Source organism: Anastrepha obliqua, chromosome 1 (assembly GCF_027943255.1).
Source record: "Anastrepha obliqua isolate idAnaObli1 chromosome 1, idAnaObli1_1.0, whole genome shotgun sequence".
NCBI lineage: Eukaryota > Metazoa > Arthropoda > Insecta > Diptera > Tephritidae > Anastrepha > Anastrepha obliqua.
The window spans coordinates 102919383-102945122 of NC_072892.1; the positions used below are offsets into that span (position 1 = coordinate 102919383).

Here is a 25740-nt window from a genome sequence, read left to right on the forward strand (position 1 = left end):
AATACCCCGCAAAGTGCTAGATGCACGCTTACTTGCTATGTGGACTGGGAACTGCCTCACGCTATCTCCAAACGGCACACTAAGGAACCTCTAACCACCAAGCCCGGACATATGCAAAAAAAGTGTTCAACAGTCTCTTTCTCTGTCGGATCAGCTTCTTCAATGGGGGCTTAACGGAAGTCTAAACCTCACCGCATGAGTTCCGATCACCAAATAATCATTCTTCCTGCGCTTTCCTGAGAAATAATTTGTGCAGTTCCCCTTTAACTATTGTCAGGGGGATGCCGATGACCGGGTAGGTGGTCTCGGAGGCCAATTCAGTCCCCTTCCTGGCAAGCTCATCATCAATTGCATTTCCCTCTATGCTCCTATATCCTGGAACTCAGATAAAAGAAATGTTTCCTGCAAGTTTGAGATGTTTGATCTCCTCCCATTGCAAGCGCGTCCGCGGTAGTAATTGTTAGATGACGTTGAGGACGATCTAAGAAGTATAAAAGCGACCAACTGTCGTAGTATGGCTATGGACCGAGATGCACGGAAAAGTGTTATGGAGGAATTTAAGGCTCACTATGAATGATGATGATGATGAATAAGTTGACGCAACAACAAATTGAATTTGTTTTCAATTTGTTTTCTCTAAGTTAGCCAAATTTCAGTTTTCTTTAAACTACTGGAGACTTGTCGTATTTTTGAAGCAGAGACTTTCGCGATCCTGTAAAATGCTTAGGAATCACTGTTAGAAGGAAGACATAAATATCTTTTCCGATAATTAAGCTGCGATCAAGGCTCTGTCGTTACCAACTCTTCTAAGGAGGTTTTTAAACGTCTCGAACGAGCAAGCAACCGTTCTCTTATCTGGGTTCCACGGCATATGAACATATAAGTAGAGGGAAATGAAATTGCCGATGAAATTGCCAGGAAGTTGTTTACAGAAACGGCTTCTGAGGTTTCAGTCTCAGACTTCGGTGTCCCTTGACCGTTGTTAAAGGCAAACTGCACAATTTCTGATATGGTCATGTTCTGAGTAATCCTGAATCCGATGTGACAAAGAAAGTTCTAAGCATCTTTACGGTACCAAGAAAGCCAGAGTGACCCCAACATACGTGGACGAAGCAGATCGTAGGCGACAAGAAAAGTAGGAATCAACGATATGAGCTAAGGTCGAATAATTTTTCGATTACGAACTAGGAGAGCTGACTCCATTTAAAACGGGGCAAAAACAAAGAAAAAAAATAATGTAAAACGAACACACAAAAGTTTATTTTACAACTCTGTTTACAGTGTAATTTCTTTATTAAGAGAAAATAAAATGAATTCCACGAAGTTTGATATTATATTTTCTGTTTTGTTTTCTTGCGGATCTTACGCCGTGCGAGAATAATCAATTTTTTGTCATCCAGGAGAAATTTCACATTCATATTAAATTATGAATTTTTTGTGTAAATACATACTCAATTTTCTATTTTTTTCATAAATTTAATTTTTTAGCGGTCTTCAAAGTATCGGAGAGGAAATGTAAGCAGAGGGATCCATTGCGTATACTTTACTTCATAGGCGAAAAGTTCAACTATTCTTGTACGTCTTTATAAAACAGCAAGAAGAACGAAGCTGAGGTATGTATCACTATAAAATAGTAATATAATAATGGTAATATAATATATAATATAAATATAATATAAAATAAATGTACCTTTAAAACATTTTTTTTTTCAACCATTACACTAGGGAAACATTTTTCAAAGGACATTATTGTACTGAAAGTATAGAATTTTGTTTTTCGAAGCTGGTTATAACCACTTTCGTTTGATACCCATATAAATTTCCTAGAGTGCGTATTTAAGTGCAGTATTTAAAAGCATTTTTTTTTTTTCTTTTTTTGAAAATTTAGTTCTTTGGCGCTTTAAAGCCCTTTAAAAAATGTAATAGCAGAAAAAATTACATACTGAGTATATACGTCCATGTGAAATGTTTCCGAAGCAAAATAATTTTACTTTCACACAGCGTTGTATTGCCTGCGCCGGTAGGCACAGCAGCACCACTTCTATTAATTCAAAACTTTTCACATCGCAAATTGATTTGCATATTGAGCAGTTTCACGGACAAACCGCTCAATTGGGCCACCTCCACATAGAAACCATAATTGCCAGGTTCCAAGGAGCTTACAAAACTACTCGTTGCTACCGAAAGATTAGTGATATTGTACTCGCCCACCTTCATAGGACATGCCAGTTGGGACATTACATGCGCCGAGACTTTGAAAACTGTTTGCATAAGAAATTTTTGCTGATTATTTGCAACAAATTTACAAACATCAATACGGCGCAGTTGGATAATAGTTTGGTATTTTGAGCTGCCATCAATTTTTCGTTTTAGCTTCAAACTCATCAGCAGATCGTGCGCTTTAAGTGGTTTGAAAAGGTTCATATAAAGGTCAAATTTAGTATTATTATCGTGGACGAGTGTTTTGAAGGCGATTGTATCAGTATTCACGTGACTTCTTATATCCACGATCTTGAAGTAATTCTGGGAAAGTGACAAAAAGTTTAGTTTTTTTTTTAATTGTTATCATAGACTTAAAATTATTTTTCTTACTGCATATGCTGGATGATCCCCGAAAAAGTGGCCCATTAACACGAAAAGTGTAACGAATAGCTTCAGTGCGGCCATGGTTTTGTCAAACGTAGGTAAGTTCACTGAATGGACGAGAAAACTATGTAAACTCTTTCTACAGAATTATTTTTTGCTAAACGAAATCATTTAAGTGCTTTAATGAGGCTTTACAATTAAATTCATTTATTAAACGACAGCCATTAATAATTCACGCTTTCGTATCACGGCTAATTTATTAAATGATCCGCAGCTTAGTTAACTAAAATAATTAAGGAGAACTTTTTTAAAGCCAAAACAGAGCGCCACAAACTACATCTCATTTAGCCAAAAGTTAGAAACCTCGTTAACAGTATCTAAAATAGGTGTTTTCACATATCGAAGACTGCTTAAAAAGCAAGCGAATTGCATACTACCGCAGATAGAGAGAAGTAATATAGTAGTTACTAGGCAATATTACGACCATATCACTTTATAGTACAAAGCGCTTGTATCAGCTATGTAATCGCTACCAAGCCTCCCGGTGCGAGCAGAGGAAGATCTGCTGGTGTCATCTGGCGTTAATAGAGGCTGCCCCCAAGGCGGTGTGCTATCTCCATTGCTCTGGTGCATGGTAATCGATCCTCTACTCACCACCTTAAACGATTCAGGAGTCTACGCACAAGCATATGCGGACGATGATGCTTGTTTGGTGACAGGCTCTTCGCTTATGAACATCTGCAGGAAAGTACAGAAAACTCTGGATCGGATTGACACTTGGTGCTGTGCGAATGGGCTATCGGCAAATCCCGCCAAGACTGGTATTGTCCTCTTTACAAGAAGGAGGAAGCTTGCTGGACTCGTTCTGCCAAAGCTAAAAGGAGTCACAATCCGGCTATCCAAGGAAATTAAATATCTTGGAGTAATCCTCGATAGTAAGCTCCTATGGAAATCACACGTTGAAACAAAGACATCCAAAGCACTGACAGCTTTCTGGCAGTGCAAAGGTGTCTTTGGGAAAACGTGGGGTCTCTCTTCTAGCAAGGTCCTATGGATCTACACGGCTATGATAAGACCCATTATCGCCTATGCATCAGTGGTCTGGATGAGTAGACTCTCTCTAGTGCTCTCTAGCACTGTGGCCATCTGTTGCACCGGAGCTTTTCCGACTACTTCAGGCCCGGCATTAGATGCTCTGATTGGCTTACCACCACTTGATGCTTTCATCCAAGGAGAGGCCTTGAAGGTCATCTGCAGACTGAAACACAATGGGAATTGGTACGGCCCCTGTCCGGCATTGGAACACAGAGAAGGCATGGACGTCGACCCAACGATTCTCTCCATGCCATCAAGAGTCGTACATGAAAAGAGATACAGTGTAGTGCTACCAGAGGCTCAGTTGTGGGGAGACTCAGAAAATGAGCCCGGCAAACACTGTTTTCGCATTTTTACGGATGGCTCCAGGACCGAGCATGGCTCCGGCTCTGGGGTCTACGTGGAATCCAGCGAGACAAAACTGCACTTTGCTCTTGGAATGCATGCATCTATGTTTCAAGCGGAGGTGTATGCAGTTGAAGAAGCGATGAACTTTGTTGCGGAAAAGCGATGGAGAGGCAGATCTATATGTGTCTGCAGCGGCCGCCAAGCGGCTCTTATGGCCTTAGACAGCCCTCCAACCACATCAGGGGTAGTCAAGTCCTGTAAATCCAGGCTGAACTATGTCGGTAGACATAATAGCCTGATGCTAACCTTGGTCCCGGGACACGTGGGTATCGCGAGTAACGAGACCTCTGACTCCTTAGCTAAGATGCGCTCTGAGGCCAACTTCTTTGGCCCAGAGCCCGTTTTGCCACTCCTTTCTGCGGCCATCACAGCCACGGTTAGCAAATGGGTAACTACCACCCACAAGCGAGCTTGGCAGGCTGAGAGAGGCTGCAGATGGACTAAACTGATGTTACCTGTCATGTCCGATCGACTGTCGCAAACCCTTCTGTCATTAAGCAGAGGGGAGGGCAGACGGCTGGTTAGACTGATGACGGGCCACTTTCTGTGGGCGAAGAACATGGAAAGGTTGGGCATCTCAGACAGTGTACTCTGCCCAACTTGTGAAGAGGAGAATGCGACGGCGGACCACTTCCTGTGTGTCTGCCCCGCCTTCGCTCGAATCAGGTTTGAGGTCTTTGGCACTGATGTGTTAAGAAGCGAAAATCTTGGCTCCTTGGCATCACAAGATCTACTCAGATTTCTTCGGAGATCGGGTAGATTTAAAGAAAATTAAAAGGGAATCCAAGTGCAATACAATGGACTTAATTAATGTCTGATGCTGCACTTGCTAGTTGTCGCGACAAAAAAAAAAGCCTCCCAGATGATGGTTGGCCTCTTCTAATGGACGATCTTCATCATCATTTCCTTTATCTCTCTTTGGAGCCGAGGGGATCAACAAAGCATTTTCAACTGGTCCTGTTCTTGGCTAGGAATTTTAGTGCATTCAAGGGTTTCGCGCATTCATCGACTTCTTTTTGTAGCGATCTTCTCCATGTAGTCTTAGGTCAGCCCCTCTTTCTCGGTTTTCTTGGCGACTCCAATCAAGAGCTTGTCGACTGACTTCGGTTGCATCTTTTCACAGTGTGTGGCCTACCCATCGCTACTATCAGGCACCACTTCCATCCTACAGGGCAAACTTTGAAGGTATGATAGCGGAGGAGCTCCCAGTAAGCCAACGGTAGCGTCCACAAGCTTCCGGGAAGCTTACTATCAGGGACCACTTCCATCCTACAGGGCAAACTTTGAAGGTATGATAGCGGAGGAGCTCCCAGTAAGCCAACGGTAGCGTCCACAAGCTTCCGGGAAGCTTACTATCAGGCAGCACTTCCATCCTACAGGGCAAACTTAATAGTCATATTACCCCTGTCAAGTTAGTGTCCCGCATTCGCTGAAGCAAGACTACAAATTTTAGGTTCCGATGTTATGAGAATAAGTAAAATTCGTTCTCTCAAACTGTAGGATATTTCCTTTCAAATTTATCAAAGAATCTGGAAAATTTTCACAAGTCTAACTACCTCTATTCCTCTATTTTATTCTATACTTTTCCTTCTGTTACTTCTCTCCTTTCATTTCTTGACTATCTACGCTTGCCGTTTCCAGAGCTTTAAATGCAATGGGCTCTTTAGCCGGAGTGTTTTAGGAAGAACCAAATGTCTCGGTGCTTCCAAATTTCAATTTCACCCCAGTCAAGTAAATCGCAACAACCCTGCATCTAATCGATTAGCACAATGAGGGACCTGCGTCTGTGGGTTTGGCGGATTAAAGCTTCGCACACAAGCTTCCAATGCTTCCTCCTACCATCAGAAAAATAAAAAATAGGTCTGACTCGTACAAGGTGGCGCAAAATTAATCTTCCTATTTCTAACACTCATAATATTTTTCTTTTACTTTGAAAAAAAGGCATTCAAATACAAAGTTGAATGATTAATACTACGTCATTTTGTTTTAGTGTTGATTGTTTGCTTCATTTATTTAAGCATTTTCAAAACGGACCAGCAGACTTTGAAGAACGTACACCCATATTTAGAATCAGGTACCACTATGAGTGAGAGTAAGTCCACAGTAAATATCTTGCACTACAACAATGTTCCTGAAATATCAAATGATAAAACCATTTTCTACTTTCAATTAACTAATTCAAAAACAATAACGCACAAGCACCAACTCAAAATAATCAAAACTACCTAGCCAATCCCTAATCACTCAAATACCCATCACAATCCTAAATTCAGCTATAAAAAAGCTCTTAACAAAGTTTTTTATTGTGTTCCCGCTTTGAACTTCATTCGCCTCTACTGCGTAAACGAAAAGCTGAAGCACCTGAGAGAACGATTGCAATTTACAAATCGGTTGCATCACCATCTCGTAGGAATTCCGCACGTTCGTACTGCTGGCCGCCTTCACTTGCACGCTAGTTACTCTGCCTCCCGGAAATTTAACGATGTTCGGAAAGTTGTGCTTTAGACAAACTTTGAACAATCCACGTGTACTATTATTTGTGTACGTGCGCAGCATAGCAGTTATTTATATTTTCCATCTGCTAACCAGCCATCTAGATATATGTACATAAGTATGTACCATCGATATGTTTTCGAGAAAAGCGACACAACTCAAAATTAACTCAAATTCGGAGTTTTGCCGTTAAAAGCAAAAATCAACTACAGAGTTTATATATTTTTATCTAGAAAGCGTCATAAGCGAATCTTGAAGCAATTCTGAGGGATGGCGTTGAATTGGCGCGTCAATTATCTAGATAACTGACAGTATTTTGTATTTTTGAATTATGTCACTTTTCTCGAAAACCATCGATATACACTTGTATAGGTGGGTAGGTATGTATGCAGATAGGTGTGGGCACTGACGCGTATAGAGACATGTTTTATAAGAGAACAAAATCAAAAAACGACAAAATCAAATAAAATAAAATAAAGTAAATAGAAAATAAAAATACGGCGTAAAATACAAGAACTAAATAAAATATAATGAAGACAAAAATCAAATGATGACAAAATGAACTAAAGTAAAGATAAATAAAACAAATTTAAATAATAAAAAAGACGAAGTAAAATAAAATAAAATGAAAAACAAAAACAAATATAAAAAAAAAAATAAAGTTGAAACTAAATGAAATAAAATTAAGATTAAATAAAAACAGAAAATAAAATAAATAAAATACGGCTAAAATAAAATTAAAAACTATAAATACAAAATAAAACAAAAACAATTAATAATAAATAATGAAATAAATAAAATAAAAAATATAAAGATAAATTAAGATAAAATAAAAAATGCCATTAAATTAAATGAAGGTTAAATGAAAAAATAAAATTACAAAATAAAAGCAATCAAAATCGAAATAAAATAAAAAAAATTAAATAAAAAATAAATAAAAATTCCAAATACAATAAAATGATCTGAAAAGAGAAATATTAGAATACACAACAAAATTAATAATTAAGTAAAATAAAATTAAGATAAAATACAACATAAAAATAAAATAAATAGAACTAGAAAAGCAAAATAAAGTAAAATGAGGATAAAAGGAGAAATTTGAATACAAAATAAAATAAAAATGAAATAAAATTAAGAAAATAAAATAAATTAAATTAAAAAATATAATAAAAGTACAAAAAAAGTACAAAAAGTACGATAGATAAAACAAAACAAAATAAGGAAAAACTAAAATGAAATAAAGATGCAATCAAGTAAATAAATTTAATTAAAATAGACAAATATAAAATAAAATAAAATAAAATAAAATAAAATAAAATAAAATAAAATAAAATAAAATAAAATAAAATAAAATAAAATAAAATAAAATAAAATAAAATAAAATAAAATAAAATAAAATAAAATAAAATAAAATAAAATAAAATAAAATAAAATAAAATAAAATAAAATAAAATAAAATAAAATAAAATAAAATAAAATAAAATAAAATAAAATAAAATAAAATAAAATAAAATAAAATAAAATAAAATGGGGATAAAAAAAAATTCAAACTAAAAAAAAAATTAGTATAAAAAAGACGAATTAGAATACAAAATAAAATTAAGATAAAATACAAACATAAAATGTAATAATAGTACAAAATAAAATATAGATAAAACAAAAAAAAGAAAAAAAATGAAATGAAATAAAAACACAATAAAATAAATAAATTAAATCAAAGTTAAAATATAACTAAAAAACAAAATAAAATAGAATGAGGGTAAAATAAAATAAAAATGCAAAATAAAATAAGATAACATATAAGGGGGCGTCCATAAATTACGTGAGATATTTAACGGGGGAGGGGGGTCGAGTCAAATCTCATCTAATCTTACGTTGGAGAGAGGGGGCGGTCTCGGCAAATATCACGCAATTTTTTTCTGATTGAAACAAAAAAAAAATATACTATTTTGGTCCATTATCCAGATTGTACATGCTTAAGATTTAATCTTAAGCGTAATCGTAGTATGATTAAGATCATTCACTAATTCGTTCGAAAGAAAATAATTTCATTCATACTTCGACGTTATACATTACTGCTGTCAAACCACCATATTTGTTTTATACCAAATAGCTCAATTTAATCTGAATTTACGGTACAGTGTAGCCCATCGTTTGTTTTCGCGCCACTATCAGCCGAACGTGCGACTCGATGAACAAGAGCGTACGAGCTGAGTGGCAGCGACACACGGACAGGTTCCAACCTTCTTTGTTTAGAGAGAGCCAATACTTACTCCAGGTATATTACATAGCAGTTGATTCATATCAAATTTTTATGCGTGCCTATTTTTTTTTTTTTTTTTAGTTTTTTAACGAGCGCGAATGTCAACAAATTTTTATTAAGAGTTACAAAAGGCAATTGTTTTTAGTTTTTTTTTAGGTTGTGAAATGCGATGATCAGAACTGCTGCAGCCCACGCCGCAGTGGTTGATTGACGTTTGATAATTCCGAACTTTAAAGAACATGACGGAAAGTCATTTGCTCCATTTCTAATACGCCTACCGATTCAACCGCTGAATGCCTTTATCAGCATGCCTTATGATCTGTATTGCCCAAGTATACGTGATAATTTAGAGAAAAGATGCTGCAGTACATGCGGTATTTACTTCGCATCTATCACAGGAGCTGCAGAGCGCAGGCGAGCACCTCACATTGCACCAGCTAAACAAGCGCGTATGTTCCGCAAAGTGCGACCCTCACGGATTGTCACAAGACGAGCTAATGAGTTACTGTGCGCAAGCGTCAACGGGTTAGAGTGGCTAGATCAGAACGAAGTTGAAGGAGCAGATGATTTTACTGAAAATCATATGGACATGTTGGTCCCAATAGTCTCTCTTGAAACCGCGCATGATTATCCATGGACTGAATTAGAGTAGATATTCTTTTTTTAATCGCAGTAGTTACGATTTAAGTCTTCTACGAGTATTGTTAAATTTTTATTACACTTATAACTCTCAGCAATTACGAAGCAATTTTTTTCTTTTTACAATAACAATCCAACGCGTTTACATAAGAAACCCACATTTTGAAAAATCTCACGTGAGATTGGGGGATGGGGGAGGGGGTTGAAAAAAATCTCACGACATCTCATCAGGGGGGGAGGGAGGTACAGAAAATTTAAAAAAACACCTCACGTAATTTATGGACGTCCCCTAACTAACAGGTAAAATACAAAATAAAAAGATGCAAAAATGAAAAAGAAATGAAAAATGAAATAAAATAAAATTAATACAAAACAAAAGTAAAAAATACTAAATAAAATAAAAAATCAAAATAATCGAATACAGGTTAAATAAAACGAAAGTAAAATTGAAACATAAAAACGCAAAATAACACAAAGGCAAGATAAAGTAAATAATAAAAAAATTAAATAAAATAAAAATAAAGTAAAACAAAATAGAGTAAAATGAAATGAAGATAAAAAACTTAAAATACAAAATAAAATAAAATTAAAATAAATTAAAAAATAAATAAAAATACGAAATAACATAAAATAGAGTAAAATGAAAGAAGATAAGACTACAAAATAAAGTGAACTTAAAATAATATAAAATTAGTCGAAATAAAAAAAAAACACCAAACAAAATAAAAAAATTAGAACGAAATAAAATAAAGGATTTAAATGAAATTAAATAACAATATTAAAATTAAACAGAATAAAAAGTTTAGAGGGATAAGCCATCATAAAAGTTTACAGGTGATAAATGTGGGTAGGCTCCCTTCATTTCTACTTAAGAAATGCAGCCCATCATGTTGTGTGTCGCTGAATTGCACTTTCAATCTCCCAATCAATGTATCTAAATGTTTTTTATTATTACGCATTATGAATACGAAACTCGACTACGAGCGGTTTAAGGTTGGTTGTGCTGTAAACAGTGGGGCAAAATGCGACCGAATGGGTATTCCTCTTATAAAGTAATAGAGTCAGCTTATGCCCTAAAATATATATAGACTCTAAATTGATTGATATTCGCAAATGAATGCAGCAAAAATATTGATTTCGCCAGTTTTTTTAAGTATGACTCTAAAATTACCCTTTATTATTTGTATGTACGTATGTGTACGCGATGTGCGTCTGAATTTTATTATGAAATTGGCCGCACCAGTTTTACACTGCCTCTCGAAGACAGATGGGACGTAGACAATGACTCTTCCCTCAGAATCCGCGCTTGTGTATAGCTTAACTATTTAAATTTGTATGCATGTGTATGTCTTTTTCTATATACAATATTATTGCAATTGCCGGTTGATCTCTTCAAATGTATCTTTCCTTAATTCGAAATCGCACGCTATCCGCCACGCACTTGAACAGCCAGTTTTGGGCAAACGTTTCTCTAAATCCAACACCACATATCCTGCGCCTGCACTCCCATTTGTATTATTACTCGTTGCCATAATCCTACAATCACGTGGGTGGTGCTACCTGCCACAACTCCCAAGTAGCCCGCCATCCGGTAGCAATGAATTTCATAATCATCACTGGAGGGAGGGACGAGCGCTCAGCTGGCGGGCTGGTTGACTGATGGGTTGGTGTGGTAGCTCTTACGGTCGCCCGATGTGTCAGTCCTATACAATTGCAAGCAACTTCATTATCGCTGAGTGTTGCACGTACATAAGCTGCCACTCGAGAGGTTATGCTTGCTACTTCCGTTGCGTTGCCGCTGCTATTGCTGCCGAGAGCATAGGAGATGTGGAAAATTTAAAATAAAATCGTCGGTCATTGCGTTGTTGTCCGCGTTGCTCGTATTTGCCCGAAGGTGAAAAAGTAGCACAAAATCCATTGCGAAACAGTTATTTTTACTATCGCTCTTCGTGGAAGGAGTTAGCCTGCTCAACTACACGATGCCTCTGGTTGCCATACCAATAACTGCTGTATCTGTATGTATTATTTATATAAACGTATTGTTTTTGCTCTTGCCGTTTTCAGGTCCGTCGTCTCCACCTGTTTCATTTACGAAATTAAATGCGAGTGGCATCGTCCTCACTGGCATATCCGGCATATCCACATATGGGCATACAGATGATGTGCGCGTGTATGGGCTTATATGTGTGAGTGCGAGCTCGTACGTAGGTACTTACATAACTGTATGTTTTATGCCTCAATATGTCGGCTACACGCCATGCGTCTGCGAAACGTAATTGCAATTGTAACCTCACCTAACATGCCGCAGCTACCCCTTGCTCATCCACCGATCAAGCACCCATAAACGAAATACTATCCAGACTAGAAAAGGACAAACGAAACAACAACCTATGAAGCCATCACAATCACGGATGCGCTTCCTAGTGACGCCATTAAACTACGTTTTGTGGCTTTAGAAGCAATTATCTTTTGTAGTTCAGATTTGTTTGCCTCACTTCCATTGTCAATGTCATTCCTGCTACCGCAGCTACTCTCCCCGCTCTACAGCCGAGTATATACATATACATGAATATGACTAACTGCCAGTGTTGCCACTGCTCAGATTCAATTGTTGCCACAATCTTTGTGGCATGTGGTCATTGTCAGTGTTGTTAGAGGTATTGTTTTGGTGAAAAATATATGTACGTGCATGCGAGTATTGCCTACCAGTTGCAGTCGCTATTTGGCTATTCGCAACATACAATTTCATTGCTGTTTATTAATTGACCATTGTACTGGATGTCGTGCAAATTAGAATGACATGAAATCATACAGGGCACACTCGAGTATATAACTTCTGTTCAAAAAGTACGCGCATTGATATTTATATTATTCCCTCCAATTTAATATTCCAATTCTTTAATTATAATAAAAGCAAACAAATTAAAGTGGCCTTCAGCTACTTCACGTCACCTACCGCGAATTCTCTTTTACCACTTCAATGATTTCTAACCGTTAACCACGAAGTGCCCCGCTAGTTTTGAAGTTATTTTTAAGTACTCTACTCTTAAATTTGTAAAGTACTGGCAGTGTTATTATAGCTTACATTGCATTGACAGCTTCAGGAGAGTATCTTCAAGTTCTGAGTGAACTATCACAAAACTCTCTCTACATCGTGGATAGCTGGTCCAAGGAGAGTGGACTGAATGTCCACTCAACTAAATTTGAAATATAAAATACCTGCTTTCAAGACCCGCGCACCAAATGGGGAGGGGCTTACAGCTGCTACAAAGGTAAAGTACCTCGGGATTATTCTCGATTTTAAACTAAACTGGAACCGAGGCATCAAAGGCAGGTTCGGGAAAACGGCAATAAAGTATGGAAAATAAAGTATCTTAGACCCGACAAGAATGCTCGACATCGAAAAGCTGCAATCCCAACAGACAGCCAGAAGATTCCCCACTCGACTCTCACTCCTGTTCTCAGAGAGTACTGCCCAACAATCCGGCATGCACGAGCAATGGAGGAACATTTTTCGTTCTCTATGTACCGCCGCCAAAGAAGAAATCGGAATCCGGCGACCCCGAAAAAACAATTGGTACGACGAGGAATGCCATGCTGCCGCAGGAAGAAAAGATGCTGCCTATAGTGGCACGCTGCGGTCGGGCGTAACGCGAGCCATGTGGGATCGCTACCGAGAGCTAAAAAAGGAATAGAGAAAAAGTGAGAGGACGAAATACGTGAGCGCGAGGAGTTTGAGATGCTAGCCAAAAGCAACAACGCCCAAAAATTCTATCAGAAAGTTCGGCGGCTTACAGAAGGCTTTAAGACCGAGGCGTTTTCCTATAAGAACAAAGACGGCGATCTGGTGACTGACATCCAGAGCATTCTTAAATTATGGAGGGAACACTTCTCGAACCTGATAAATAGTGACAGTTGGGTATATCACAGAGAATGTGGAGATCCCGATACCCCAATCGTTGACGACGGAACTGTCGTTCCAACAAGTAGTCAACTGAGTAGTAAGGTCCTCTTTCGATGAAAGCATTCGATGCGGTAGCAACTGGTGGAAGCAGTGGAAGCGGAAGGCCTCCTCTGCGTTGGAAAGATCAGGTGGAGAAGGAGGTGGCTTCACTTGGTGTGTCCAACTGGTGCCAGTTAGCACGAGAAAGCAACTACTGGCGCGCTTTGTTAAACTCGACTAAAATCGCGTAAGCAGTTATCGCGCCAACTAAGAAGAAGAAGAAGACTAAACTGAAAAGATTGTGAAGGGCAGCATCTCTGCTTATCACAGGAGATCTGTCCTCTACCTTCACCGAGACTCTCGAAACTCTATTAGATGTCTATATTAAATTCCGAGCTAATTGCAATGCAATCAGACCAGTTGCTTTGTTCACGGATGGCTCAAGGCTAAATAATGGGATCGTGAGTAGCATCCTGACTACTGCAGCGTATTTCAAGCTGAGTTAATAGATTGCAAAGAGGTTGTGTAGTGGACCAGGATCTGAACTCGTCCAATCACTATCAACTCTGACAGCCAATGTCACAAAATTGCTACTGTACTGGGGCACTTCGTCCAAATGGCAATCGAATGTAGTGATGTTCTAAAAGAGCTGGCCGAGTAGTGAACCACGAATGTCATCTGAGATCCTAAACACAGGAAGCTGCACCTCGGCTGAGCTCGTTAGGAAAGAAACTGGTCATAAATCAGTTAGCTCTGTCCGGGTATGCGGGCATCCCTTTTCCCTCAAATAAATTTTAGATCAGATTGGCTAACATCGCTTAATACACCACACTACTTGTGGTATTACAATGAGCCTCCAGGCTTATGAAAACAAAATTTGAAAATATTGTGATGAAAAATCTTAGCCTCTTAATCAGAATCTTTAGAAAACTTCTGGGAAGTTTTTAGCTCATACAAATTTAATATACTGAACTATAAGCTTGAAGTCGTTTAAAAAAATTGTTGATTTTTCATAATTTTTGTTGAGAATTTATTAATGTTTACTCCATATAAAACACATGAATGAAAAAATAAGGAATATCCTTGGATTGTGTTGCCCTATAAGCTCAAGTCTTGTTTCCAAATGGTGGAAGTAGTTTTCCAAAAATCACAATTGGTGCAGCAAACTTGCGGAGTATTTAAAAAAATATTAGCTGAAAGGTGGCACACACTTTTTCCGACCTCAGAGTCTTCATTAGGTACAGTCAAGGTAAGTCATATGCCCGAAAATATTCCTAGATAGATATTAACAGACATTTTTCTATAAATTCATAATATACCTAATATCCTTCCGAAAAAATGCTCTCTAGCCAACGTTGGTTTGTCTTATTTTCGAAAGAGTTGTGAAGCTCGAATTCCGAAAGAATGAAATGCGCAACAATTTTTTTCCAAAAATCATCAAATCAAATCTGACGAAACGGTAGTAGTAAAAAAACCAATGCGTCATCACAGATTACCAGTTTGGTGCGGATTTTGGCTTGGTTTCCCAATGGTGAACAATTTAAGAGGCTTGATAAATGATTTTTTTGTAGCCAAAAATTAAAGATATGGACCTCGACACACAGCCTACGCCACAATCGATCGCTTGCGTGCCAAGTTCGGTAATCGTATATGCAGCCTTCTCGGTGATGCCCATTAGCCACAATTTAACGGTGCTAGACTTTTCTTGTGAGGTGCCTTGAAGGTGTGGGAACATTCCATTAACACTTTAAATCCTTAACGCGGATATGAATTAAATCATTTGTGAGACGGAGCCAGACACAAAGCTGAGCTGCATAAATGAAATCCTCTTTCACAAATAACGTGAGTGTTTGCTTTTTTCAATAAACCAAAAATTTAACGAAAAAAAAGATATTTTTATTAATTTTTTTAGAATTTTTAAAATGAACCCACTATTGGGGCCACTCTTTATTTTCCCATGATTTATTTGCCATAGTTCGAGCTTTTGGGGATTAACATTCACCCTCAAACTCTTCATTACGCGCACATAGATCGCTGATTCATCAGGCGGAATATTCCAAAGTTCCGAGTGGGCTACATCACATGGCGAATAATGGCTCATCTCTAAAACACTAGTCGATGACATAATAATTCGAAATATTTATTCAGTCTACCAACACGTGGATGTCTCGTCACTATTAAATCACTAATCATGGTACGGACCCCTGTAATTCTTTACGCCGTTCGTAAGCTTCTGTTTTCGACACTATCGAGTGCCTGTGGGTTATCGTCAACATTTTCAATGCAAATACAATTTATATTATATTTTGTTACAAGCAAACAATTTGAATCGGGCCCTTTACCCATCTAAATTCAACACAACGAAAACAACCGCCTATGGCACATCAACCAATGAGTTTTATTTGGTATTTTTTTAACGGAAGTTACATACCAACGTGGGCATAAAACGGTTGAGGTAGAAATTCATTTTAACTCGTTTGCACATTTTGACAACAATAAATGCAATAAATATGCTCGTGGGCTATCATAGATGCAAATAGTGTTTAAATGATGTTTACTGTATATTTATAAATACACAGTAAATGAGATGTGTTGATCGGCTATTAATTTATTTATACCATTTTATCAGCTGCAAATTTGGAATACGCAGATTACACATTTTTGACTAAACTTATAAAGTTTAAATGAAAACTGGGGCAATTAAATATTTCGTTTACATAAAGAAAATCATGGTGCGTGACTACCATTCGGGAGTGCGTAGGTTCGAATCTCCGTTCATGAACATCAAATGATGGAAAAGTTGTTTCTATTAGGGGTCGCCCCTCGGCAGGCAATGGTAAACCTCCGAGTGTATTTCGGCTATGAAAAAGTGCGTCATAAAAATAATTTGTCATTCAGCGTCGGTTTAAAAATGTAGGTCCTCCCATTTCTGGAACAACATCAAGACGCACACTACAAACCTGGGAAGGAGCTTGGCCAAACACTTAACAGAAGTGTACGTGCCAATTGTTTATTTTTTATTTAATATTTATTCTTTAGAAAACTGTGTATATTGCAATTGCATTGGTCTAATCTGCAAATTTTTCAGATACAAATTACTGTCTGTCTAAGCGCTAAATAGGAGTATCCTTTTCGGAGTATACTTTCTGAACAATAGGATTTGTCTAAGTCTGAAAAATAGCCACTCGTTTCTGCAATCACCTGCTCGTTGGAATAAAATATTTTTCCCGCCAGTGCATGTGATCCGAGGGTGTCAAGTCTGGAGAATAGTGGGGGTAGGAAATGAGTTCGAATCGTACTTCCATTAATTTTGCGACCACAACTGCCGAGGCTTGAGCTGATGTGTTGTCGGGATGGAAAAGGAAAATCCCCGATTCAATCGAATGCCAAAGAAATACAGAAAGAAATAGACCGATCTGACTGAAACTTCAAGAGATGCTTCTAACAAAACATAACCTCGGCATGCGCCAGTAGCGTCATCTCACGGCCTTTTTAAGTGAGCCTCGTACGTGTTACGCAATTTTTCAGTTTTATAAGAAATTTGGAAAGCGTACGTTGTTTTTACAAAATAAGTTCCGCACAAAAACGATTTCAAGCAGAGTTCCAAAGCACACACCCTAAAGGTGAAAAATGTCACGGGCATTGGCCGTTAAGTATTTGAAGGCATTCATAAAAAAATAGGTGCAACGGTTCGAAGCAGTTAAAAATATTGACGGCTTCCCCGGACGAGGTCCAAAAAAAGAATACCCCTCCAAAGCAAGATCATTGATCTCTTTGTGAAACAAAATGAACTTATCGTTACGTGAAGCTGAAGCAACTTTAAGGAAAAGTGGTGTTAATGTGTCCACAGACACGATTCGAGCACGTTTACGTGAAAAATACCTAAAATTCCGGAACACATTGAAAAGGCCGCTGCTCTCGTTATCACGCATCGAAAAAAGACTGGCATGGTTTAGCCAAATTCAGAACGGAATTAGGTAAACGTAATATTCATGGATGAATATCCCTTTTGGATGAATAGTTGCATGCGTTGGTCAGTTAAACCGCCACTTGCGGTTCATGTCCGAAAAAGGATTTGGACGTTTCTTTGAGTTACGCGGTTGCAATTTTGATGAATAGAATTTACCAGAAATAAAGATTACCGTCAGCTGCCAAGATGTTTGGACGAACTAGCCAACCTTGGATTTTACAAGCAGTAAATCGGAAGGTATGCAGAGTGGAAACAGCAAAATGGGATTGATCTTCACAATCGCCTGATGTCAATTCTATTGAACATGTTTGGGCGAAAGTTAAGCAAATATTCAGTTATCAAGACAAATTTGACAAGACAAATAAGACTAAATAGGAGCAATGATCAATTAGAAGGTATACAAAGAGCGACAACTCAAAACGCCCACTTATGGCGTACAGAAAGTTTTAAGTATTTGTGCGGTATGTGAGACAGTAGTAGTTAGTAACGAAAGATCCGTCGCGGCATCCTTCTCTACCCGATCTTTCCAACACAAAGGAGGCTTTCCACTTCCTCTGCTACCACCAGCTGGTACCGCATCGAGCACTTTGAGAGCCGGAGCAACCGTTCGGATGACATGACCTATATATCTACTTGACCAACCCGAGCCGCTGGATATTTATCGCTGCACTATAACTACGTCGCTGTAAAGCTCATTCAACTCATTGTTCCGTTGCCTACGATATTCGCTGCCACCAATGTGCAAAAATCTTCCGCAGAACACCTCAGCAGTTGTGGTCGCAAAATTAATGGAAATAGGGTTCCAATTCTTTCCTCATCCCCCCATATTCTTCAGACTTGACTCCCTCGGATCTCTTGGACTACCGTTTGTTCCCCAATTTGAAGAAGTGATTGACGGGGAAACGGTTTTATTCAAACGAGGAGGTGATTGCAGAAACGAATGGCTATTTTTTAGATGTGCAAAAATCCAGTTTTTCGGAAGGTATCAAGAAACTAGCACGGTGTTGGATGAAATGCATAGGCCTAAGGGACTATATATAAGGACGATCGGTACTCACGCAAAAAAGCTGGGTCTACCATTTAATCCTAATTGCAGAAGCTGTGGGGACCTTTCAGAGATGGAGACTATTGCATTATAGCATTTTCTCTGTATCATCCTTATCCGTTACATCTCACACAACAGCTTTGGTTGGTGGTAGATATCTGCCCGTTGGTGGTCTCATAATGGTATTAAAACGGCGCTTTAGGGCTACTTTTGGAGTGGAAGTCTGGTACTTCAACCATTTCACCTACCTACCTACTTGCGGCCATAATCCTCAATAATTCATTATTTTATTCGATGTATTTTGCAATTTCCGTTGATTTTTCGTTTCTGCTTCTGTTTTCCATGGGAGTGACCGGAGCATTAATTAGGTACAGCGACTGGAACTAATTAAGCAAATATACCCGGAAAGAGCGCGTGTTATTTGTGCAAATGCCCATCAAAATGCTCCTGTGTGCGTGTGTGTATGAGATATGTGTCACTGCACATGCAAAGGCAATTAGGCAAATGACAGCAACAGCAACAGCAACAGCAACAGCAACAGCAGCAGCAACAACATCAAACAGGCAAAACAGCAATAACAATAGTTACATTTCCTGGCCATAAAGACTTCCGTGTCAACGACAGTGAGCGCCAACGTCAGCATAGATTGAGTTTCAATTTGAAAAATCCACTTAGGAGCTACGTACATACATACATACACATGTACATGGAAGTATGCTCACGAGCAAACTCTGGCATGGAGAGACGAGTTGCCGAAAATGAATGCACCAATACTATTAAACGGAATCACACGAGACACCCCCGCAAGGCAAAAGAAGAAAATTCGAAATGATGAAACGATGAATTGTGCTGCGTACTTGAATGCATGTGTGTATGTGTGTGTAGGTGGCACCACTATAAGGTGCAAAGCAGGCCAAAGAGGCGCACAGAGGCAGTCGAGGGTAAAGAGGGAATACACTGGTTTGGAACATCATTGAAAACGGTACAAGACATTACTCAAAATGCACATCATCGATGCTGCTTTTGCTGTGTCCGCTTCAACGATGGATACGTACTTGCATACACGCACACAATGCGAGAGATCAAAGCAAATGAGTTGCTCGCATACAAAAAGCACAGAACAACCAGAGGCAGCAACAGCCAACCTTTGGAGCATACATAACGGCAGTTCATTTCGCCTGTTGCATGCACATCTGTACTTTTTTCAATTTCAATTTCAATTCAATTGCCCAGAGATCGTAATTTCAACTGCAACGGCATTTTTATTGATACACGCACACACACACATACATGCATGCGCGTACATATACAATTTGCTTGTGTCGAGTTTATAATGTGGCAACCTCCAACTGAGTTGAGCTACGAGTATGAATGGAATTATGAACACAAGTATCGGCTGTTGTTTGTATATCTCGATGAAGTAATGCAGCCAATGTACCTCGGGCGCTGCAACGTTGCAATAAGCCCACTCATTCTGCTCGACATCCTCGTATGCATTTCCACTAATCACACAGCATAGCAGTAGCCTACATGTGCATGTGTGGGTTTGTGTACGGCGGCTGGTGCGCGTCGTCGTCCATTTGCGGCTTTGATGACATCGTTTAGCATTTATGATGCAGCGCGGGGTATCAGCATGTGATGCTCTATGTTGCATGCATTTGACGCATATTGACATGCAACTTTCAAAAGAACTAATTGCATTTAAAGTGTAGCATTTATGGCCGCCGGCATATGTGTTTGTGTGCATATATGTACATGTGTTTACGTGGGTGATGGTAGTGGTGGCGGACAGCTGCGCTTCTTGCTTGTTTAACACATTTTGTGCATCATGCAAGTGAAATGTAAATGGTGTGTGAAATTGGATTGTCACCGCTTCCGCGTGTGTTCAGCGCCTTTGAAGTGGACTCTGTGTACAAAATTTGCGTTATTTTCATGTCTCATTTACTACCAAAAGTGTTTTGTGTCATATGTTTTGAAGTAAATTGAAATATTCAATTTTTATAATTGTATGTGCTCGTATTTTTTGAGTACACATACATACATACGTACATTCGACGGTACCACCTAGGAAGAAAAAAATTGCTATACGCCTCTGAGTGTTAAGTATTTTATCAATGCAATTTCGGAAAAAGAAATATTTTTTTGTGCAGAACGTAGGGGTCGCGTTTCTGCGTTTCTCGCCAATCTTTGGCATTTACAGTCGAGTTATATTTATATGTATACTTAGATTTAAGTATACCCCTAATTGTCATGAAATATACATCCTTCGTAAGATGCTTTGTCGACTTCCTCCTTCTAATTGTGGCGTGGTTACAGTTTTACGCGGCCTTTGAGCAGCAGATGGCTCCATGAGGAGCTTTCTTATGGCAGAAATACAGTCAGAGGTTTTTAATCCATAAAAACTGTAAACATTCTTTTCTTTTTTGACTGAAAATGAAGTGGTTTTGTTTTGTTCTTGGTTCATTCGGACTGCTCCACCCTCTCGCCTGATGCCTGGATTGCATGTCGTAGTCATAAATCTACGTCTCGTCTCCAGTAATGATGCATTTAATGAATGTTGTTTCGGATTCAGCCTTCGAAATCATGTATTTGACGATATCAACGTGGTCCCTTTTTTTGCATGAAATTCACGCCCTTTTGGACCCAGTTTGCAGCAACACGGCGGAAATCGAAGCCACTAACTACAACTTTCTCAACGAATCCATAAGCAATGTTCAGATATTTTTTTGTTTTTATAAAAAAGTAGTTTATATAGCGTAAAAAACCATATAAATGCAGGTCTCCAATGATTTTAAAAAATTGAATCAATTTTTATAAAAGTTTCAAACTTTTTATTCAGATTTCCGGTATGCAATTTTATAGTCTACTGAGTTTTGTTCTATGAAAAAGAAAACTTGAAGTGGCGCAAAGTCGCGTGGATTTTTTATTTTTTTTTTCTCGCTGGCGGTCCCATGCATTTTCTTCATATAAAAATTGAAGCTCTCGTTATATAGAAGAAAATTAAAAACAGAGCCAACAAAAAAAAACCAGAGCAAGTTTTGGCCTAAAGTGGCTGATACCAAAATTCAATTGGTTATAGAACTGCACACCAGAGCTTCATGATTCATTAGTAGAAGGTGGTGTAAGGTTTGGCAACTGATTTCGGATGCTACTCAATCCATTGGTGCAATTTGGAAGTAAGGGAATAAGAGGCGAATTGTATCCCCTTTCTGAAAAGGTAGTAAACAATTAAAAAAAGTAGATGTAAACGATAGAGTAAGCCTATGCTATTTTATGAATGGTATGCATTATAGTGCATGTGATTGGCGTCTATATTTGGCTCGTTACCGAGCTCTTTATATTCCAAGCTGGAGCATTGGGCCAACAACTACTATTTTTCATGGTACTATATTTTTGATTTTAAAGCTATAACATAGTAATGTTTTCAAAATTGGCTTTGATTTTCTTTAGGTTTTATAAAGTTTAATATCTTAAATCCAAAAGTTCGTAGTTTGGCAAACTATTGTGATAACCCAAACCATACCGAAGTAGAATACAACTTAATTTAATATTTTCAATTTAATTGTTTGATTTCAACAATTTCTGCAACTTTCGATACGTTTCACAAAGGCTCTAATGACCTTAATCTTAGGAAGAAAATAGGTCAATCCATGTATGACTTTTGGATATTATCATAGTGCCATATGGGTCTTGGGCTTGTTTTGTTGGGGTCTTCCAACTTGACTACCTTTATTTATTCAGTTGCAAAGGCCGTTCCTTTATTATTAGTATTATCTCTAAGTCGTTCTTCAAGATGAGCCTTTACCAGTTGAAAGACATGGCACGCAATATAAGATCTAAATCAAAATTCGTTTAAATAAAAATACACTTTTTAAATAAAGACGGATTTACACTATTTGCGTTGAAGCGTGAACCAAAGGCCAAAATAATGCAAATTTTCGATAGGCATCGGAAGAGCATCACTAGACAACTTCGCCCTTTTCCAATCTAGCCCGATTTCGAAATCCATTGCCGAAAAGTGGCATACGCAAATTTTTCGCCTGGTTTCAATGAAGTGCCGCACAATCTACCCAACCTTTTCTTTCCACTTTGTCTTTTGTGACATGAACAAACTCAACGAGCTCTTTTATCCTCGTTTTGCGGCACAACCAAAGCAGTATTGCCTGTTAACATTTTTAACAAAAATTTTCATTACTATGTTTTTGTGTACTTTTTGTTTAGAATTTGCTCTGAAAGAAAAAGTAGATTTTCTAAGAGCACATCACGGATTTATTAAGTAGCTCCAGATGGCCGACACAGGCTGACAATTAGACATCTTACATCATTATTTAATATTGCTTCATGCCAGAGCTTCTAGAAAACTTTTGATTAAAAAGTTTGAAATTTTGATGCAAATTGGTTGAGTTTCTTAAAATTTGATACAACGTGTAAAACTTTAAGTTATATGATTTTTGAAATAATGTTTTTAATAAAAATTTAAAATTTTTTTATTATTTTTTTTTTTTAACTGCCATTTTAGAAAAATTTTGACCAAAAACTCTGACCAGCAAATTTTGAAATTGTGAAGGAAATTTGTTGAATTCCTTAAAATTTCGTACAAATTTATAATTTTTTTTATGAAAAACAATGCGAAATGGATTTATTAAAAACTAAATTTAATTTTTTATTCAAATAAAAAATGCCAGTTTTTTAGAAATATGTTGACTAAAACTTCTGACTTAAAAGTTTCATGCAAATTTGTTGAATTTCTTAAAATTGTAGGTATACAAAATGTGAATCTTTAAGTTAAATTGTTATTTTTTTTTGAATATTTTCTTTTTCATAAAAATGTTAAAAAATTGTTTTATTTTTTTATTTTTTATAAAAATAAAATTTAACATTTTTGTATATGCTGAATTTCTTAAAATTTTATTTAAAGTGCTATAAAAAAAATTTAATTAATTAAATTTTTTTAAATTTATGTTAAGTTACATAACAGTTTATTTTAATATTTTTTTACACAAAATTTGTATAAAAAAATTTACTATTTCTATTTTTTTTATTTATTTTTGTATTTTTTATAAAAAAATTTACTATTTATATTTTTTTTATTTAATTTTTTTATTTTTTATAAAAACTTAAAATTTTTTAAACTTAAAACTCACTGAAAAAATTAGAAATTTTTTTTATTTGTTGTATTTCATTCAAATAGTGAAACTTTTTAATATTTTTTCATTAAAATTTTATATGAAGTGTGAAACTATAAGTTATATGGTTTATTTTAATATTCTTTCATAAAAAAAAACAATTTTTTTTTTTAATTAAATTTTTATTAATTTATATTTTTTAATTTATGTTTTTTATAAAAAAACTTGAAATTTCTTTAAGCTTAAAACTCACTGAAAAAATTTGAAACTTTTATTATTCGCTGAATTTCTTAAAATTTTATACAAAGTCTGAAACTTTGAGATATTTTTCTTTAATTTTTTATAAAAAAATATACAATTTTTGTTTATTAAAAAAAAATGTGACGCTTAGAAAAACTTTTAGTGAAAATTCTGACTAAAAGACGAATGGAAATTTGTTGAATCTATTAAAAGTTTGCACAAAATGTGAAACTGTAATTTAAATAGTTTTTTTTAAATATTTGGTTTTTATAAAAATATTAAAACTTGATTATTACTTTATTTTTTTTTATATTTTTTTTTTTTTATATTTTTTTATAACAAAAATAAATTTTTTTAAATACCAGGCCTCTTAAATAAACCATATAACTTAAAGCTTCCCACTTCGTATAAAATTTTAGGAAATTTGGCAAGCAAAAAATTTTTTTTATTTTTGTTTCAAATAAAAATAAAATTTTATAGGATAGAGCTGGGGTGGATTGAGCGTATGTGCGTTTCTTCTGCTTACAGCTGGTCATTTATAACAAATAAAAAAAATTTTAATTTTTTATATGTTGAATTTCTTAAAATTTTATACGAAGTGTGAATCTTTAAGTTTATGGTTTTTTTTAGTATCCTTTTTTATAGCAAAAATTACATTTTATCTTTTTTTATTCAATTTTATAATTTTTTTAAAACAAATTTTACATTTTTTAAACTTAAAACTCATTGAAAGAACTTGAAATTTTTTTATTTGTTGAATTTTTTTAAATTTGTTGAATTTCTCGAAATTTTGTAAGAGGTGTGAAGCTTTCAGTTATATGGTGTTTTTAAACATTTGTTTTTTATAAAAAAATTTGATATTTGAATGAATTGATATTTTATGTAAAACAGGCATTTTTAATTTATTTTTATTTTGTTATAAAAAAAATTACCATTTATTCTTGTGCTGGAATTATTGTGAACACAGCTGTACATACACACACAGAGCCATGGCTACGTAGAAGCATTCGCCATATGTGCATTCCACATTTAAATTAACTCAGCAATTATCGCACTCAGAAGTTAATGCTACGCTATATAAAGGCTATGCTAAGCAGCCGCTATCTGCATGGAGTGAAAACAAAAAATATAAAAAAACATTGCAATTATCACCTGCAATGTTGGTATTTACTTACCAGCAAACCCGGCAGTAAACTGAGCGCACACAAACATCATCATTATTTAGTGGAAGTCGCATTAGTAGCAAGAGTAAATGCAACAAGAACAATAACAACGGCAAAGAGTGGGAGGGAGAGCATAGTTAATAATGCTGTGGTGCATCAATGTTGGGGGTAAGTAATTCTGGTGAAGTTACTCTACTCGTAGTTGCCAGGAATTGCTAAGCTTGTTAGAGCAACTAGAGACTCACTTTACGGCTGTTGCAAACAAATTATTGCACAACATGTCGAAGCTTACTAACAAGAATTTAAGTCATCAACAACCCTGTGAGGAATAGCAAAATTAGTTGGAATACAGAAGTGGATTTAAGAGGGAAGCCAAGCGTGGGTGCAGTAAATCTCTGTATGTTAGGAATTGAAATTGTTTCGCAGAAAACCGAAGGAGCGATAGTTGGCTGATGTTGATGATGTGTGTGTGTGAGTGTGAGTGTGCAAATGTGGGTGGGCTTACGTTGCTCAAATTAAGAGCTCGTGTCTACGCCAGGACGGAATGTTGTGGGAGTATGAAGTGCATGTGTGCGTGTGTGTGGCATTCCTAACCAGAAAACCAGCAACAAATGTTTCCGATATTCCCTGTTCTTACTACGGCTTTTGCCTTACAATCTACATAATTATTATGCATACCAATGCAAGTATGCATGTGCATGCAGGTGTGTGGATGAAGGTGTTGTTTATTGTCTGCGATGAAGATTCTTATAAGTGCAAAAGTGCATGC

General features: G+C 36.6%; 1 protein-coding gene across 1 annotated transcript; it reads right to left on the reverse strand.

Annotated features, from left to right (window-relative positions):
* Window positions 1-2049: 2049 nt before the first annotated feature.
* On the reverse strand, window positions 2050-2667 carry LOC129236304 (uncharacterized). Its single transcript, XM_054870615.1, has 2 exons — window positions 2593-2667; window positions 2050-2523 (listed from the first exon to the last, which is right to left on the reverse strand). The coding sequence occupies exons 1-2, from the start codon at window positions 2665-2667 to the stop codon at window positions 2050-2052; spliced, it is 549 nt and encodes a 182-aa protein (XP_054726590.1).
* Window positions 2668-25740: the final 23073 nt, after the last annotated feature.

Coding starts and splice junctions, on each gene's coding strand:
- LOC129236304 (XM_054870615.1), bottom strand. CDS start 2,667: ATGGCCGCACTGAAGCTATTCGTTACACTTTTCGTGTTAATGGGCCAC. Junction 2,524..2,592: donor GGGATCATCCAGCATATGCA/GTAAGAAAAATA, acceptor TCACTTTCCCAG/AATTACTTCAAGATCGTGGA.